The 19,402-nt window shown below is 43.9% G+C and overlaps 1 protein-coding gene across 1 annotated transcript in view; it reads left to right on the top strand.

The window, feature by feature from the left end:
* The window catches only part of LOC129842069 (multiple PDZ domain protein-like), a 111,630-nt gene extending 101,567 nt beyond the window's left edge, over positions 1 to 10,063 (top strand). The window contains exons 32-37 of the mRNA XM_055910460.1: positions 720 to 763; positions 1,766 to 1,888; positions 2,614 to 2,718; positions 3,729 to 3,832; positions 4,728 to 4,851; positions 7,091 to 10,063. Coding sequence (XP_055766435.1) covers positions 720 to 763; positions 1,766 to 1,888; positions 2,614 to 2,718; positions 3,729 to 3,832; positions 4,728 to 4,851; positions 7,091 to 7,237 — 647 coding nt within the window. The 3' untranslated portion in view covers positions 7,238 to 10,063. The remainder of the gene's footprint in view (positions 1 to 719; positions 764 to 1,765; positions 1,889 to 2,613; positions 2,719 to 3,728; positions 3,833 to 4,727; positions 4,852 to 7,090) is intronic.
* The last annotated feature ends 9,339 nt before the right edge of the window (positions 10,064 to 19,402 follow it).

Raw genomic sequence — 19,402 nt, forward strand, 5'->3', positions numbered from 1 at the left:
AATTTCCACTGTCCTCTCATTGAAAGTGGTGTTTCTCCCTCATTTTTCAGAGTAAAAGCCTGAAACAATGCCTAAAGACTGGCCACATGTAGTGGAAGCCATAGGGATCGTGAACTGGGTCATAAGTCTTTGTATGGTGGATAGGCTTTCAATGGAAAAACGGCCATGTCAAAATAATAGCACTTCCTGGATGGATTCTCCTCAGGTTTTCGCCAGCCATATCAGTTCTGTTAGTTAGTTTTGGAAACTTTTGAGTGTTTTCTATCCAAATCTAGCTTCTGGGCCTGAGTATCAGGCAGTTTACTTTGGGTACCTCATTCATCCAAACTACTCAATACTGCCCCCGGTCCCAGAAAGGTTTTAAACAACATACCAACTTCTGAAATAGTCAGATCCATTGTAAAAAGTAACTTAAAGTTAACTACAGTAAAAAGTAACTTACAGTTAACTACAGTAAAAAGTAACTTAAAGTTAACTACAGTAAAAAGTAACTTAAATTTAACTACAGTAAAAAGTTAAGCCACCAGAGGGAGACAGAGAGACGTCAGAGAGGAGAGGACTACTGTGAGAGATTCACTCTGTGAAGATGGGATGTCTGGTTTTGTAACTCGACCTCACAGTAGACACATCAATCCAACGCTGTAAACTCATTGAATGGGCGTGAACAAGTGCAGATCCAAAACATCCTTTTCAGTAATAAATGCTATTTTCCCCCACAGCAGTTGAAGACCACCATGAGATAAGGACAGTGGTGATACATCAGGTGGGATATACACTACTCTGGGTTTGTGTCATTTTCTATCAGAGCAAATGCTGAGCAAAGCTGGAATATATATGGTTGTTATATGTAATATATTTGGTTGATATATGGAATATATTTGGTTGTTATATGGAATATATATGGTTGTTATATGGAATATATATGGTATGTAATATATATGGTTGGTAGAGTCTATATGTTGTTATATGTAATATATATGGTATGTAATATATATGGTTTGTAGAGTCTATATGTTGTTATATGTAATATATATGGTTGGTAGAGTCTATATGTTGTTATATGTAATATATATGGTATGTAATATATATGGTTGGTAGAGTCTATATGTTGTTATATGTAATATATATGGTATGTAATATATATGGTTTGTAGAGTCTATATGTTGTTATATGTAATATATATGGTTGGTAGAGTCTATGTTTTTATATGTAATATATATGGTATGTAATATATATGGTTTGTAGAGTCTATATGTTGTTATATGTAATATATATGGTTGGTAGAGTCTATGTTTTTATATGTAATATATATGGTATGTAATATATATGGTTTGTAGAGTCTATATGTTGTTATATGTAATATATATGGTTGGTAGAGTCTATGTTTTTATATGTAATATATATGGTATGTAATATATATGGTTGGTAGAGTCTATATGTTGTTATATGTAATATATATGGTATGTAATATATATGGTTTGTAGAGTCTATATGTTGTTATATGTAATATATATGGTTGGTAGAGTCTATGTTTTTATATGTAATATATATGGTATGTAATATATATGGTTGGTAGAGTCTATATGTTGTTATATGTAATATATATGGTATGTCATATATATGGTTGGTAGAGTCTATATGTTGTTATATGTAATATATATGGTATGTCATATATATGGTTGGTAGAGTCTATATGTTGTTATATGTAATATATATGGTATGTAATATATATGGTTGGTAGAGTCTATATGTTGTGTTACTCCAGGGTCCGTGTGACTCTCTGGGTCTGAGTGTAGCTGGTGGGGTTGGTTCTCCTCATGGAGACATACCTCTCTTCATCTCTACTATGGACCCTGATGGACTGGCTGCAAGATCACACCAAATATATGTAAGTCTCTCTCTGTGTGTGTCTGCATGCGTACACAATCAAATAATTTAACTCATCTGTGTATGAATATGTTCTACCGTTCTCTCTGCCTGTATTCACTCCTCTGTCTCTCTCTCTCTCTCTCTCTCTCTCCTACTCTCTCTCTCTCTCTCCTACCCCCTCTCTCTCTCTCTCCTACTCTGTCTCTCTCTCTCTCTTTCTCTCTCTCTCTCTCTCTTCCCTCACTCCATCTCTTTCTCCATCTCTCTCCCACTCTCTCTCTCTATCTCTCTCTCTCTTCCCTCACTCCATCTCTTTCTCCATCTCTCTCTCTCTCTCTCTCTCTCTCTCTCTCTCTCTCCTACTCTCTCTCTCTCTCTCCTACCCCCTCTCTCTCTCTCTCTTTCTCTCTCTCTCTCTCTCTTCCCTCACTCCATCTCTTTCTCCATCTCTCTCCCACTCTCTTTCTCTCTCTCTCTCTCTCTTCCCTCACTCCATCTCTTTCTCCATCTCTCTCTCTATCTCTCTCTCTCTTCCCCCTCTCTCTTGCCTCTCTCCATCTCTCTCTCCATCTCTCTCTCCCACTCTTTCTCACTGTCCATCTCTCTCTCCATCTCTCTCTCCCACTCTTTCTCACTGTCTCTCTCTCTCTCCATCTCTCTCCCTCTCTCTATCTCTCTCTCTCTTCACCCTCTCTCTCTCTCTCTCTCGCTCTCACCCCCTCCCTCTCTCCCTCCATCTCTCAGGTAGGAGACTTCATGGTAAGTATTAACGATGTCTCCACTGAGGGGATGAGCCACGTCCAAGCTGGAGTTCTGCTGAAGACCATCAGTGGGACCATCACCCTACAGGTGACACACACACACACACACACACACACACACACACACACACACACACACACACACATACATACACACACACACACACACACACACACACACACACACACACACACACACACACACACACACACACACACACACACACACACACACACACACACACACACACACACACACACACACATACACACACACACACACACACACCATCACAGGTGACCAATCCTAGAAAGATAACATCATCTACAGTTGAAACTGCTCACCGTGCGCTGCACTGTGGCTGTCCACTGCTCCCTTCTCTCTCCAGCCCAATGTCTAGCTGTCCACTGCTCCAGTCTCTCTCCAACCCAATGTCTAGCTGTCCACTGCTCCAGTCTCTCTCCAACCCAGTGTCTAGCTGTCCACTGCTCCAGTCTCTCTCCAACCCAATGTCTAGCTGTCCACTGCTCCAGTCTCTCTCCAACCCAATGTCTAGCTGTCCACTGCTCCAGTCTCTCTCCAACCCAATGTCTAGCTGTCCACTGCTCCAGTCTCTCTCCAACCCAATGTCTAGCTGTCCACTGCTCCAGTCTCTCTCCAACCCAATGTCTAGCTGTCCACTGCTCCAGTCTCTCTCCAACCCAATGTCTAGCTGTCTACTGCTCCAGTCTCTCTCCAACCCAATGTCTACCTGTCCACTGCTCCAGTCTCTCTCCAACCCAATGTCTAGCTGTCTACTGCTCCAGTCTCTCTCCAACCCAATGTCTAGCTGTCCACTGCTCCAGTCTCTCCAACCCAGTGTCTACCTGTCCACTGCTCCAGTCTCTCTCCAACCCAATGTCTAGCTGTCTACTGCTCCAGTCTCTCTCCAACCCAATGTCTAGCTGTCCACTGCTCCAGTCTCTCCAACCCAGTGTCTAGCTGTCCACTGCTCCAGTCTCTCTCCAACCCAGTGTCTATATGTGTGTATCAGAGGGGTTGGGTACAGCAGAAGACACTGTTTCAATATGGATTAATAACATCTCGTTGTTCTCCAGGTGCTGACTACAGGGTCGGTGGCTGAGGGCTGTGGAGGAGGACAGGCTCAGGGGGATGTAGGTCTCCCCTCCACAGGACCAGCTACCCTGCACAACAACATGAGGTAGGACTCTGCTGCTATCGCATGTTATAAAGTGGGAGAAGGTAGAGGAGGCTCAGGACAGAGAGAGGGACAGGAGGCTGAGGACAGGAAGAGGGGGAAGACTGAGGACAGGGAGAGGGGGAAGGCTGAGGTCAGGGAGAGGGGGAAGGCTGAGGGGAGGGGGAGGAGGCTGAGGACAGGGAGATGGGGAAGGCTGAGGACAGGGCGAGGGAGAGGAGGCTGAGGACAGGGAGAGGGGGAAGGCTGAGGACAGGGAGAGGGGGAAGGCTGAGGACAGGGAGAGGGAGAGGAGGCTGAGGACAGGGAGAGGGGGAAGGCTGAGGACAGGGAGAGGGGGAAGGCTGAGGACAGGGAGAGGGAGAGGAGGCTGAGGACAGGGAGAGGGGGAAGGCTGAGGACAGGGAGAGGGGGAAGGCTGAGGACAGGGAGAGGGGGAAGGCTGAGGACAGGGAGAGGGAGAGGAGGCTGAGGACAGGAAGATGGGGAAGGCTGAGGACAGGGAGAGGGGGAGGGAGGAGGCTGAGGACAGTGAGAGGGGGAGGAGGCTGAGGACAGGAAGAGGGGGAGCAGGTAGAGAAGGCTGAGGAGAGGGAGAGGGGGATGTAGGTATCCCCTCCACAAGATCAGCTACCCTTCACAACAACATGAGGTGGGAATGTACTGCTGTTTATACATGTTTAGCTCTATAACACATAGATTCTCAACTATTTTGCCCCTCAGGGCCACCGTATAGTAATATTTTAACATTTATTAAAATGGGGTCAATGAGGGTTAATGCAGACAGTTTGTTTAAAACTTTTCACAAATGCAAAAGTTTGGTATGAGAGTTACCACACCCTTCATATCAGATAGAGAACTGCAAATCTTACATGTTGTTGTTTTATATCTCCTACAGTCCCCAGTTTTATAGAACCATCAGTCTGGACAGAGGAACTCTGGGTCTAGGCTTCAGCATAGTAGGAGGGTTCAGCAGTCCCCACGGAGACCTGCCCATCTACGTCAAAACCGTCTTCGGAAAGGTAACTGTCTATTTCATTTAGAAAGGTAACACAGGCCTCTATTTCATTTAAAACGGTAACACAGGCCTCTCTTTCATTTAGAACGGTAACACAGGCCTCTATTTCATTTAGAAAGGTAACACAGGCCTCTATTTCATTTAGAAAGGTAACACAGGCCTCTATTTCATTTAGAAAGGTAACACAGGCCTCTATTTCATGTAGAACGGTAACACAGGCCTCTATTTCATTTAGAACGGTAACACGGACCTCTATTTCATTTAGAAAGGTAACACGGACCTCTATTTCATTTAGAAAGGTAACACAGACCTCTATTTCATTTAAAACGGTAACACAGGCCTCTCTTTCATTTAGAACGGTAACACAGGCCTCTATTTCATTTAGAAAGGTAACACAGGCCTCTATTTCATTTAGAAAGGTAACACAGGCCTCTATTTCATTTAGAAAGGTAACACAGGCCTCTATTTCATGTAGAACGGTAACACAGGCCTCTATTTCATTTAGAACGGTAACACGGACCTCTATTTCATTTAGAAAGGTAACACAGACCTCTATTTCATTTAGAACGGTAACACAGACCTCTATTTCATTTAGAACGGTAATACAGGCCTCAATTTCATTTAGAATGGTAACACAGGCCTCTATTTCATTTAGAAAGGTAACACAGGCCTCTATTTCATTTAGAAAGGTAACACAGGCCTCTATTTCATTTAAAACGGTAACACAGGCCTCTCTTTCATTTAGAACGGTAACACAGGCCTCTATTTCATTTAGAAAGGTAACACAGGCCTCTATTTCATTTAGAAAGGTAACACAGGCCTCTATTTCATTTAGAAAGGTAACACAGGCCTCTATTTCATGTAGAACGGTAACACAGGCCTCTATTTCATTTAGAACGGTAACACGGACCTCTATTTCATTTAGAAAGGTAACACAGACCTCTATTTCATTTAGAACGGTAACACAGACCTCTATTTCATTTAGAACGGTAATACAGGCCTCAATTTCATTTAGAATGGTAACACAGGCCTCTATTTCATTTAGAAAGGTAACACAGGCCTCTATTTCATTTAGAAAGGTAACACAGGCCTCTATTTTATTTAGAACGGTAACACAGACCTCTATTTCATTTAGAAAGGTAACATAGGCTTCTATTTCATTTAGAACGATAACACAGACCTCTTTTTCATGTAGAACGATAACACAGGCCTCTATTTCATTTAGAACAGTAACACAGACCTCTATTTCATGTAGAACTGTAACACAGGCCTCCATTTCATTTAGAAAGGTAACACAGGCCTCTATTTCATTTAGAAAGGTAACACAGACCTCTATTTCATTTAGAACGGTAACACAGGCCTCTATTTCATTTAGAACTGTAACACAGACCTCTATTTCATTTAGAAAGGTAACACAGGCCTCTATTTCATTTAGAAAGGTAACACAGGCCTCTATTTCATTTAGAACGGTAACACAGGCCTCTATTTCATTTAGAAAGGTAACACAGACCTCTATTTAATTTAGAACGGTAACACAGACCTCTATTTCATTTAGAACGGTAACACAGGCCTCTATTTCATTTAGAACGGTAACACAGGCCTCTATTTCATTTAGAACGGTAACACAGAACTCTATTTCATTTAGAACGTTAGCACAGGCCTCTATTTCATTTAGAAAGGTAACACAGGCCTCTATTTCATTTAGAACGGTAACACAGACCTCTATTTCATTTAGAAAGGTAACACAGGCCTCTATTTTATTTAGAAAGGTAACACAGGCCTCTATTTCATTTAGAAAGGTAACACAGGCCTCTATTTCATTTAGAACGGTAACACAGGGTAACACATTATTTTAGTCCTCAATGTCAATTCAATGTACCTGTCATTCTACTGTAAATTCCTTGTGTCTTACAACTATCAAAAGTTACTCGATTGTCTTGCAACACAAGTAGAAACTCAACCAATGCAGCTGTGTTTGATGCCATGGTGATTGATGCCGTGGTGATTGATGCCGTGGTGATTGATGCCATGGTGATTGATGCCATGGTGATTGATGCAGTGTCTCTCTGTCTCTCCCTCTGCATTTATCTCTCTCTCTCTCTCTGTCTCTCTCTCTCTCTCTCTGATGCCGTGGTGATTGATGCCGTGTCTCTCTCTCTCTCTGATGCCGTGGTGATTGATGCCGTGTCTCTCTCTCTCTCTGATGCCGTGGTGATTGATGCCGTGTCTCTCTCTCTCTCCAGGGAGCAGCGATTGAGGATGGCAGGCTGCAGCGTGGGGATCAGATCATCGCCGTGAACGGTCACAGTCTGGAGGGGGTCACCCACGCCGGCGCCGTCGCCATACTGAAGAGGACCAAGGGAACTGTAGTCCTCACCGTACTCTCCTGAGTGTAGTCCTCGCACAACCGTCTGTCGCCCTTTGATGATGTCATCAGCAGACTACATCCGGGTTGTGTTCGTCAGGAAACAGACGAAACAGGGAGGGACTGTCTGAACTTTTTTTAATAAGAAACATTAATGTATGTGTTCTGTTGCAAAACGTTTTGCTACGGTGTGCAGTAATGAATAGGACCTTGTTTATCTCTAGAATGAGGTGAAGAGTCTCACAGAAGAATGTCTTCTCTATGTCTTCCTAGATGTAACTGGTTCTCATTGTAACAAAACTATGAACCCTGTAATGCCTTTCTATGTGTCTATGTACATCAACATGGACCTCATCATAGCAGACTACTGACATCACTGGCTCCTTTAAAATGGACCTCATCATAGCAGACTACTGACATCACTGGCTCCTTCTAAACGGACCTCATCATAGCAGACTACTGATTACTGACATCACTGGCTCCTTCTAAACGGACCTCATCATAGCAGACTACTGACATCACTGTCTCCTAAATGGACCTCATCATAGCAGACTACTGACATCACTGTCTCCTTCAAAACGGACCTCATCATAGCAGACTACTGACATCACTGTCTCCTTCAAAACGGACCTCATCGTAGCAGACTACTGACATCACTGTCTCCTTCAAAACGGACCTCATCATAGCAGACTACTGACATCACTGTCTCCTTCTAAACTGACCTCATCATAGCAGACTACTGACATCACTGGCTCCTTCAACATGGACCTCATCATAGCAGACTACTGACATCACTGTCTCCTTCAAAACGGACCTCATCATAGCAGACTACTGACATCACTGTCTCCTTCAAAACGGACCTCATCGTAGCAGACTACTGACATCACTGTCTCCTTCAAAACGGACCTCATCATAGCAGACTACTGACATCACTGGCTCCTTCTAAACTGACCTCATCATAGCAGACGACTCACATCACTGTCTCCTTCTAAACGGACCTCATCATAGCAGACTACTGACATCACTGTCTCCTTCAAAACGGACCTCATCGTAGCAGACGACTCACATCACTGTCTCCTTCAAAATGGACCTCATCATAGCAGACTACTGACATCACTGGCTCCTTCTAAACGGACCTCATCATAGCAGACTACTGACATCACTGGCTCCTTCTAAACGGACCTCATCATAGCAGACTACTGACTACTGACATCACTGGCTCCTTCTAAACGGACCTCATCATAGCAGACGACTGACATCACTGGCTCCTTCTAAACGGACCTCATCATAGCAGACTACTGACTACTGACATCACTGGCTCCTTCTAAACGGACCTCATCATAGCAGACTACTGACATCACTGGCTCCTTCTAAATGGACCTCATCATAGCAGACTACTGACATCACTGGCTCCTTCTAAACGGACCTCATCATAGCAGACTACTGACATCACTGGCTCCTTCTAAATGGACCTCATCATAGCAGACTACTGACATCACTGGCTCCTTCTAAATGGACCTCATCATAGCAGACTACTGACATCACTGGCTCCTTCTAAACGGACCTCATCATAGCAGACGACTGACATCACTGGCTCCTTCTAAACGGACCTCATCATAGCAGACTACTGACTACTGACATCACTGGCTCCTTCTAAACGGACCTCATCATAGCAGACTACTGACATCACTGTCTCCTTCTAAATGGACCTCATCATAGCAGACTACTGACATCACTGACTCCTTCAACATGGACCTCATCATAGCAGACTACTGACATCACTGTCTCCTTCAAAATGGACCTCATCATAGCAGACTACTGACATCACTGGCTCCTTCAAAATGGACCTCATCATAGCAGACTACTGACATCACTGGCTCCTTCTAAATGGACCTCATCATAGCAGACTACTGACATCACTGGCTCCTTCTAAATGGACCTCATCATAGCAGACTACTGACATCACTGGCTCCTTCAAAATGGACCTCATCATAGCAGACTACTGACTACTGACATCACTGGCTCCTTCTAAACGGACCTCATCATAGCAGACTACTGACTACTGACATCACTGTCTCCTTCTAAACGGACCTCATCATAGCAGACTACTGACTACTGACATCACTGGCTCCTTCTAAACGGACCTCATCATAGCAGACTACTGACTACTGACATCACTGTCTCCTTCTAAACGGACCTCATCATAGCAGACTACTGACTACTCACATCACTGGCTCCTTCTAAACGGACCTCATCATTGCAGACTACTGATTACTGACATCACTGTCTCCTTCTAAACGGACCTCATCATAGCAGACTACTGACATCACTGGCTCCTTCAAAATGGACCTCATCATAGCAGACTACTGATTACTGACATCACTGTCTCCTTCTAAACGGACCTCATCATAGCAGACTACTGACATCACTGGCTCCTTCTAAACGGACCTCATCATAGCAGACTACTGACGACTCACAGAACTAACTAACACACTCTAACGATGCAAGAACAAGTGTGGCAATAGATGCCAAGACTCTTCGCCAGTCTTTTATATTGGCAGTTAGGTGTAGAATTTACATTCAAATTCAAAATCTGAGCCTTTTCTCTCTCTCTCTCTCTGTGCGTTAGTTGCTACCTTAACAATATGATACGGCTTATTTCATTATGTAACTTTATACTTCTGTCATGTTCATGAATATATTAATGTGACTGCTATTTAACCATTTATTTATTCTGTTTTATATGTTGCCTGTAGGAAGGCGTAACTAACCTGTACTTTTGTTCTATTATTTCATATGGTGAATGTAATGTAGAAAGAAACTATTAAAGTTTTACGACATAAGTTTTCTACATATAGATAGAATATTGGTATTTTAAGCCGCTTCGGCTGCTAATACTGAATTCTTAATGTATTGTAGTTTACTGATATACCGCCAGCTTACTATAGCTACTGCTATTACTAATAGTATATACGGGCTGGATGACAACGTCAGGAAAAACGGTGCGCGTGCATCGATGAGGCAGATGTGATGATTCTGAACGGTCCGATAGCTAGCAACAATGACAAGAAGCCGCCACGTGGTGATGTGATTCTGAACGGTCCGATAGCTAGCAACAAGGACAAGAAGCCTCCACGTGGGGATGTGACTCTGAACGGTCCGATAGCTAGGAACAATGACAAGAAGCCGCCACGTGGGGATGTGACTCTGAACGGTTCGATAGCTAGCAACAATGACAAGAAGCCGCCACGTGGGGATATGACTCTGAACGGTCCGATAGCTAGCAACAATGACAAGAAGCCGCCGCGTGAATCGTAGGTAGCTTGTTTCCGCTCGTTCTATCTTGTTGTTGATACCATGTCTTGTTTTGAGGTGTTTTGACTCATTTCATGTTTGTGCTAATATATAGCGAAACATCCTCTAGCTAGCTAACCAACAACTGTACGGATGTATTTGTGACAACAATTGTTCATTGTGCAAATGTATTTATGTTTTCAATAAAAATATAGTTTACAAACACTCTAAGGCAACCCAGTCTGTTTTGCCCCATAGTTGTGAACGCGTCGGTTTTGTTGCTAAACAACCAACCCGTCTACGCAAAATAGATCAGTACTTATCACACTAAGAAACATTGATTCTTAATCAACCAATCAATGATGGGCGTTGATCTATTTAGCATCGGTATAGAATGGATGACAACGACTTGTCGGTATCTAATCTCTGCAATGCAATAGCTATCTATTTATTTATCTATCTATCTATCTGTTCATTGTGTTTTATATATTCTCTGAAGGAACCTCTTAACCAATAGTTTTTCAGTTCTTCCATGCTAGAACCTTTTAGGTTGTAGAACCTTTTAGTGGAGTGTTTGTATAGGAGAAGGAGATATACACATGTATTCCGTGTGTTACTCCGTATGTAATCTGTAGACAAGTCAGTTCGTCAAATTTCTGCCCTGCTAGAGCTGCCCTGGTCAACCGTAAGTGCTGTTACTGTGAAGTGGAAACTTCTAGGAGCAACAACGGCTCACCCGCAAAGTGGTAGGCCACACAAACCATTCCAGCGGTGCTTTGTCTGTATTCTTGGGGTGATTGTCCAGTTGGAACGTAAATCTTCGCAGGTTCTCATCAAGGATTTGCCTGTATTTGGCTCCATTCGTTGTTCCCTCTATCCTTACCATTGTCCCAGTCCCTGCCGCTGAAAAGCATCCCCATAGCATGACGCTGCCACCACAATGCTTCACGGTAGGGATGGTGTTAGAAGGGTGGTGACCTGTGCCTGGTTTTCTGCGGACATAGCGGTTTGCATTCAGGCCAACGAGTAACATTTTTGTCTCATTAGACCACATAATATTTTGTCTTATTCTCTCAGTCTTTCATGGGCCTTTATGCCAACTCCAGGCGTGCTGTCATGTGCTTTCTCAGGAATGGCTTCCATCTGGTCACTCTCCCATAAAGCCCAGATTGGTGAAGTGCTGTAGAGACTGTTGTTCTTCTGGCAGGTTGTCCCATCTCACCCAAGCAACTCTATAGTTCTATCAGAATGTTCATTGAGTTCTTGGTCACCTCCCTGACCAAGGTCCTTCTGGCCCGGTTGCTTAGTCTGGTAGGATGGCCAGCTCTAGGCATTCTGGGTAGTTCCATATTTTTTCATTTTCCCAATGATGGAGACCACTGTGCTCTTGGAAACGTTCAACAATCTGGAAATGGTTTTATACCCTTCCCCAGATATATGCCTCATCCCAGTTCTATCTCGGACATCTACAAACAGTTCCTTGGACTTCATGGTTTAGTTTCTGCTTTGACAGGAACTGTCCACTGTGAGACCTTATATAGACAGGTGTGTTTCTTTCTAAATCACGTCCGAACAATTGAATTGGCCACAGGTGGACTCCAATCAAGTTGTAGCGACATGTCAAGGACGATCAAAGGAAATTGGATGCAGCTGAGCTCAGTGTGGAGCGTCAAAGCAAAAAGGGTGTGAATATTTATGTAAATGAGATATTTCTGAATTTCATTTTCAATCCATTTGCACACATTTCTAAAAACATGTTTTCATTTTGTTATTATGCGGTATTGTGTGTAGATGGGTGAGAGAAAAAAACAAATCTATTTAATAAATGTTGAATTCAGGCTATAACACAACAACATGTGGAATAAATCAAGGGGTGTGAATACTCTCTGAAGGCCCTGTATCTCACAGTAGACTGGAGCTGTCAGCTCACTGCACAGCCCATAATGTGTGAATGAATGGGACGGCCTGCACAACCCAGATTGGAGTTGAGGTCACAGTGGTGGGGGAAGTGTTTGGTCTGGTAAAACCTGAATAGGATCTAGCCTTATTACTAGGTCTGGTCATGTGCTGCGGGTCTTCAGTTCAGTTAGTTAGTCCATTAGATAGAGGTAGATGTGGTCTATGCTACTCCATTAGATAGAGGTAGATGTGGTCTATGCTACTCCATTAGATAGAGGTAGATGTGGTCTATGCTACTCCATTAGATAGAGGTAGATGTGGTCTATGCTACTCCATTAGATAGAGGTAGATGTGGTCTATGCTACTCCATTAGAGAGAGGTAGATGTGGTCTATGCTACTCCATTAGATAGAGGTAGATGTGGTCTATGCTACTCCATTAGATAGAGGTAGATGTGGTCTATGCTACTCCATTAGATAGAGGTAGATGTGGTCTATGCTACTCCATTAGATAGAGGTAGATGTGGTCTATGCTACTCCATTAGATAGAGGTAGATGTGGTCTATGCTACTCCATTAGATAGAGGTAGATGTGGTCTATGCTACTCCATTAGATAGAGGTAGATGTGGTCTATGCTACTCCATTAGATAGAGGTAGATGTAGTCTATGCTACTCCATTAGATAGAGGTAGATGTGGTCTATGCTACTCCATTAGATAGAGGTAGATGTGGTCTATGCTACTCCATTAGATAGAGGTAGATGTGGTATATGTTACTCCATTAGATAGAGGTAGATGTGGTCTATGCTACTCCATTAGATAGAGGTAGATGTGGTCTATGCTACTCCATTAGATAGAGGTAGATGTGGTCTATGCTACTCCATTAGATAGAGGTAGATGTGGTCTATGCTACTCCATTAGATAAAGGTAGATGTGGTCTACGTTACTCCATTAGATAGAGGTAGATGTGGTCTACGCTACTCCATTAGATAGAGGTAGATGTGGTCTATGCTACTCCATTAGATAGAGGTAGATGTGGTCTATGCTACTCCATTAGATAGAGGTAGATGTGGTCTATGCTACTCCATTAGATAGAGGTAGATGTGGTCTATGCTACTCCATTAGACAGAGGTAGATGTGGTCTATGCTACTCCATTAGATAGAGGTAGATGTGGTCTATGCTACTCCATTAGATAGAGGTAGATGTGGTCTATGCTACTCCATTAGATAGAGGTAGATGTGGTCTACGTTACTCCATTAGATAGAGGTAGATGTGGTCTATGCTACTCCATTAGATAGAGGTAGATGTGGTCTATGCTACTCCATTAGACAGAGGTAGATGTGGTCTATGCTACTCCATTAGATAGAGGTAGATGTGGTCTATGCTACTCCATTAGACAGAGGTAGATGTGGTCTATGCTACTCCATTAGATAGAGGTAGATGTGGTCTACGTTACTCCATTAGATAGAGGTAGATGTGGTCTATGCTACTCCATTAGATAGAGGTAGATGTGGTCTATGCTACTCCATTAGATAGAGGTAGATGTGGTCTATGCTACTCCATTAGAGGTAGATGTGGTCTATGCTACTCCATGATATAGAGGTAGATGTGGTCTATGCTACTCCATTAGATAGAGGTAGATGTGGTCTATGCTACTCCATTAGATAGAGGTAGATGTGGTCTATGCTACTCCATTAGATAGAGGTAGATGTGGTCTATGCTACTCCATTAGATAGAGGTAGATGTGGTCTATGCTACTCCATTAGATAGAGGTAGATGTGGTCTATGCTACTCCATTAGACAGAGGTAGATGTGGTCTATGCTACTCCATTAGATAGAGGTAGATGTGGTCTATGCTACTCCATTAGATAGATGTGGTCTATGCAACTCCATTAGATAGATTAGATACAGTAGGAACACTCTAAACTACAGGAGGTTATATACAGTAGGAGCTCTAAACTACAGGAGGTTATATACAGTAGGAACACTCTAAACTACAGGAGGTTATATACAGTAGGAGCACTAAACTACAGGAGGTTATATACAGTAGGATCACTCTAAACTACAGGAGGTTATATACAGTAGGAACACTCTAAACTACAGGAGGTTATATACAGTAGGAACACTCTAAACTACAGGAGGTTATATACAGTAGAAACACTAAACTACAGGAGGTTATATACAGTATGAACAATAAACTACAGGAGGTTATGTACAGTAGGAACAATAAACTACAGGAGGTGCTGTACAGTAGGAACACTCTAAACTACAGGAGGTTATGTACAGTAGGAACAAAAAACTACAGGGGGTGCTGTACAGTAGGAACAATAAACTACAGGAGGTGATGTACAGTAGGAACAATAAACTACAGGAGGTTATGTACAGTAGGAACAGTCTAAACTACAGGAGGTTATATACAGTAGGAACACTCTAAACTACAGGAGGTTATATACAGTAGGAGCACTAAACTACAGGAGGTTATGTACAGTAGGAACACTAAACTACAGGAGGTTATGTACAGTAGGAACACTAAACTACAGGAGGTTATATACAGTAGGAACACTCTAAACTACAGGAGGTTATATACAGTAGGAACACTCTAAACTACAGGAGGTGCTGTACAGTAGGAAAACTAAACTACAGGAGGTGCTGTACAGTAGGAACACTAAACTACAGGAGGTGCTGTACAGTAGGAACACTAAACTACAGGAGGTTATGTACAGTAGGAACACTCTAAACTACAGGAGGTTATATACAGTAGGGACACTCTAAACTACAGGAGGTTATATACAGTAGGGACACTCTAAACTACAAGAGGTTATATACAGTAGGAACACTCTAAACTACAGGAGGTTATATACAGTAGGAACACTCTAAACTACAGGAGGTTATATACCGTAGGAACACTAAACTACAGGAGGTTATGTACAGTAGGAACACTCTAAACTACAGGAGGATATATACAGTAGGAACACTCTAAACTACAGGAGGTTATATACAGTAGGAACACTCTAAACTACAGGAGGTGATGTACAATAGGAACACTCTAAACTACAGGAGGTGATGTACAGTAGGAACACTAAACTACAGGAGGTTATATACAGTAGGTACACTCTAAAGTACAGGAGGTTATATACAGTAGGAACACTCTAAACTACAGGAGGTTATATACAGTAGGGACACTAAACTACAGGAGGTTATATACAGTAGGAACACTAAACTACAGGAGGTTATATACAGTAGGAACACTAAACTACAGGAGGTTATATACAGTAGGAACACTCTAAACTACAGGAGGTTATATACAGTAGGAACACTCTAAACTACAGCAGGTTGTGTACAGTAGGAACACACTAAACTACAGGAGGTTATATACAGTAGGAACACTCTAAACTACAGGAGGTTAGGGACAGTAGGAACATTCTAAACTACAGGAGGTTATGTACAGTAGGAACACTCTAAACTACAGGAGGTTTTATACAGTAGGATCACTCTAAACTACAGGAGGTTATATACAGTAGGAACACACTAAACTACAGGAGGTGATATACAGTAGGAACACACTAAACTACAGGAGGTTATGTACAGTCGGAACCCTCTAAACTACAGGAGGTTATATACAGTAGGCACACTCTAAACTACAGGGGTGGAAGGCCTGAAATATTTTGCTTTTACAAAATGTTATGCAGTTTTTAAATGAAACAAAATACCTTGTTCTTGTTAAATAGTTTAGAAATGTAAACCCCCTAAATCTTTAATGCCTCGAGGGAATTGTATGGTACAATGCATTTCTCTCTCTCTCACTCTCTCTCTCTCTGTCCACCTTTCTCCCCCCTCTTTCTGTTCTCCCCCCCCTCTCTCTCTCACTCTCTCTGTCCACCTTTCTCTCCCCTCTTTCTCTGTTCTCCCCCACTCTCTTTCTCTCTGTCCAACTTTCTCCCCCTTCTAGCTCCCCCCACTTTCTCTGTTCTCTCCCCTCTCCCACTCTCTCTCCTTGAAAAGTTGATGGATTCGTCTGAAGGCCATATGTGGGTTGCTAGAGGATGAAAGGATGATATGTTAACATGATCTCTTTCGTATTCTCTCGTTAAGAAAGAGTGAGAAACCTGATCCAGGGGAATTGGATAGAGCCAGGTTCAATTTCCTCTCCCCATCTGTTAAATGTATGAGGTCCCATGCCTAGGGGGGACAGAGGTACTACCGGTAGACAAGACCATGTTATTCATGAAGTGGATCTATGTGAATCTAAATGTGTGTGTTTTTCTGTGTGGGTGTGTGTGTGTCATGCCTTGTCCCCTGAAACCCTCTTGATACAGTGGTTGTAGTGGAAATGCAAATCATTAATGAGGAGAGACAAGGTCAATCACCATTCAGGATATTTACTTTATTCAAAACGTATTAATAACATTGATTAATTATTGCAATAATGAAGCTGGTCGACGAATCACCTTTAGATGATTCGTTGAGAGCCCCGACAAACACCTTATATAGTAAAAGATACACCCCCTTAGTCTACATGACAAACAACAGATGTGTGGAACGGGTCACAAGGTGGTGAGACTTGATACATGAGAAAGGAGTATCACCCAGCCAGACAGCATTTGCTATGAAGACTGTTCTTATTGTACAGAATTTCCCCCCTAAGATCTCATACCTGGTAATTCATAGTACAGCAGCACTAACTCATTCTACGACATAAATCAATTGTCAGGTCCAGATACCCCCATCTCAAGTAAAACCAATGTCCTTGACCACACGCCTAGACGAGCAGACTGAGGGGAGTGAGCCTCTGGGTCATACACTATTCCAGGATAGGTGCAACATCAGAGAGGACGTACAATGGTTCCAGACACTACCCCACACATCCTGTCTCAGACCTTATCTCCGCCAGGGCCCAACTCAGAAGACCACCGATACGATTGTTCAAAAACCTCGATTCTATTCCAGAACAACAATCATCTGATGCAACAACAGTATTATAACATCATCTTGTAATTTCTCTCCCACACTGTCCTGGACTCTCTCCCACACTGTCCTGGATTCTCCCACACTGTCCTGGACTCTCTCCCACTGTCCTGGACTCTCTCCCACTAACGTTGTCCTCTGAAACTCTCTCTCACACTGTCCTGGACTCTCTCCCACTAACGTTGTCCTCTGAAACTCTCTCTCACACTGTACTGGACTCTCTCCCACTGTCCTGGACTCTCTCCCACTGTCCTGGACTCTCTCCCACACTGTCCTGGACTCTCTCCCACACTGTCCTGGACTCTCTCCCACACTGTCCTGGACTCTCCCACACTGTCCTGGACTCTCTCCCACTGTCCTGGACTCTCTCCCACTAACGTTGTCCTCTGAAACTCTCTCTCACACTGTCCTGGACTCTCTCCCACTGTCCTGGACTCTCTCCCACTGTCCTGGACTCTCTCAAACTGTCCTGGACTCTCTCCCACTGTCCTGGACTCTCTCCCACTGTCCTGGACTCTCTCCCACACTGTCCTGGACTCTCTCACACTGTCCTGGACTCTCTCACACTGTCCTGGACTCTCTCCCACTGTCCTGGACTCTCTCCCACTAACGTTGTCCTCTGAAACTCTCTCTCCCACTAACGTTGTCCTCTGAAACTCTCTCTCACACTGTCCTGGACTCTCTCCCACTGTCCTGGACTCTCTCCCACTGTCCTGGACTCTCTCCCACTGTCCTGGACTCTCTCCCACTGTCCTGGACTCTCTCCCACACTGTCCTGGACTCTCTCACACTGTCCTGGACTCTCTCACACTGTCCTGGACTCTCTCCCACTGTCCTGGACTCTCTCCCACTGTCCTGGACTCTCTCCCACTAACGTTGTCCTCTGAAACGCTCTCTCACACTGTCCTGGACTCTCTCACACTGTCCTGGACTCTCTCACACTGTCCTGGACTCTCTCCCACTAATGTTGTCCTCTGAAAGCCTCTCTCACACTGTCCTGGACTCTCTCCCACCAACGTTGTCCTCTGAAACCCTCTCTCCCACTGTCCTGGACTCTCTCCCACTCACGTTGTCCTCTGAAACTCTCTCTCACACTGTCCTGGACTCTCTCCCACTAACGTTGTCCTCTGAAACTCTCTCTCACACTGTCCTAGACTCTCTCCCACTAACGTTGTCCTCTGAAACTCTCTCTCACACTGTCCTAGACTCTCTCCCACTAACGTTGTCCTCTGAAACCCTCTCTCACACTGTCCTGGACTCTCTCCCACTAACGTTGTCCTCTGAAACTCTCTCTCACACTGTCCTGGACTCTCTCCCACTAACGTTGTCCTCTGAAACTCTCTCTCACACTGTCCTGGACTCTCTCCCACTAACGTTGTCCTCTGAAACTCTCTCTCACACTGTCCTGGACTCTCTCCCACTAACGTTGTCCTCTGAAACTCTCTCTCACACTGTCCTGGACTCTCCCACACTGTCCTGGACTCTCTCCCACACTGTCCTGGACTCTCTCCCACACTGTCCTGGACTCTCTCCCACACTGTCCTGGACTCTCTCCCACACTGTCCTGGACTCTCTCCCACACTGTCCTGGACTCTCTCCCACTAACGTTGTCCTCTGAAACTCTCTCTCACACTGTCCTGGACTCTCTCACACTGTCCTGGACTCTCTCACACTGTCCTGGACTCTCTCCCACTAACGTTGTCCTCTGAAAGCCTCTCTCACACTGTCCTGGACTCTCTCCCACCAACGTTGTCCTCTGAAACCCTCTCTCCCACTGTCCTGGACTCTCTCCCACTCACGTTGTCCTCTGAAACTCTCTCTCACACTGTCCTAGACTCTCTCCCACTAACGTTGTCCTCTGAAACTCTCTCTCACACTGTCCTAGACTCTCTCCCACTAACGTTGTCCTCTGAAACCCTCTCTCACACTGTCCTGGACTCTCTCCCACTAACGTTGTCCTCTGAAACTCTCTCTCACACTGTCCTGGACTCTCTCCCACTAACGTTGTCCTCTGAAACCCTCTCTCACACTGTCC

This window comes from Salvelinus fontinalis, unplaced genomic scaffold (genome assembly GCF_029448725.1).
Source record: "Salvelinus fontinalis isolate EN_2023a unplaced genomic scaffold, ASM2944872v1 scaffold_0010, whole genome shotgun sequence".
NCBI lineage: Eukaryota > Metazoa > Chordata > Actinopteri > Salmoniformes > Salmonidae > Salvelinus > Salvelinus fontinalis.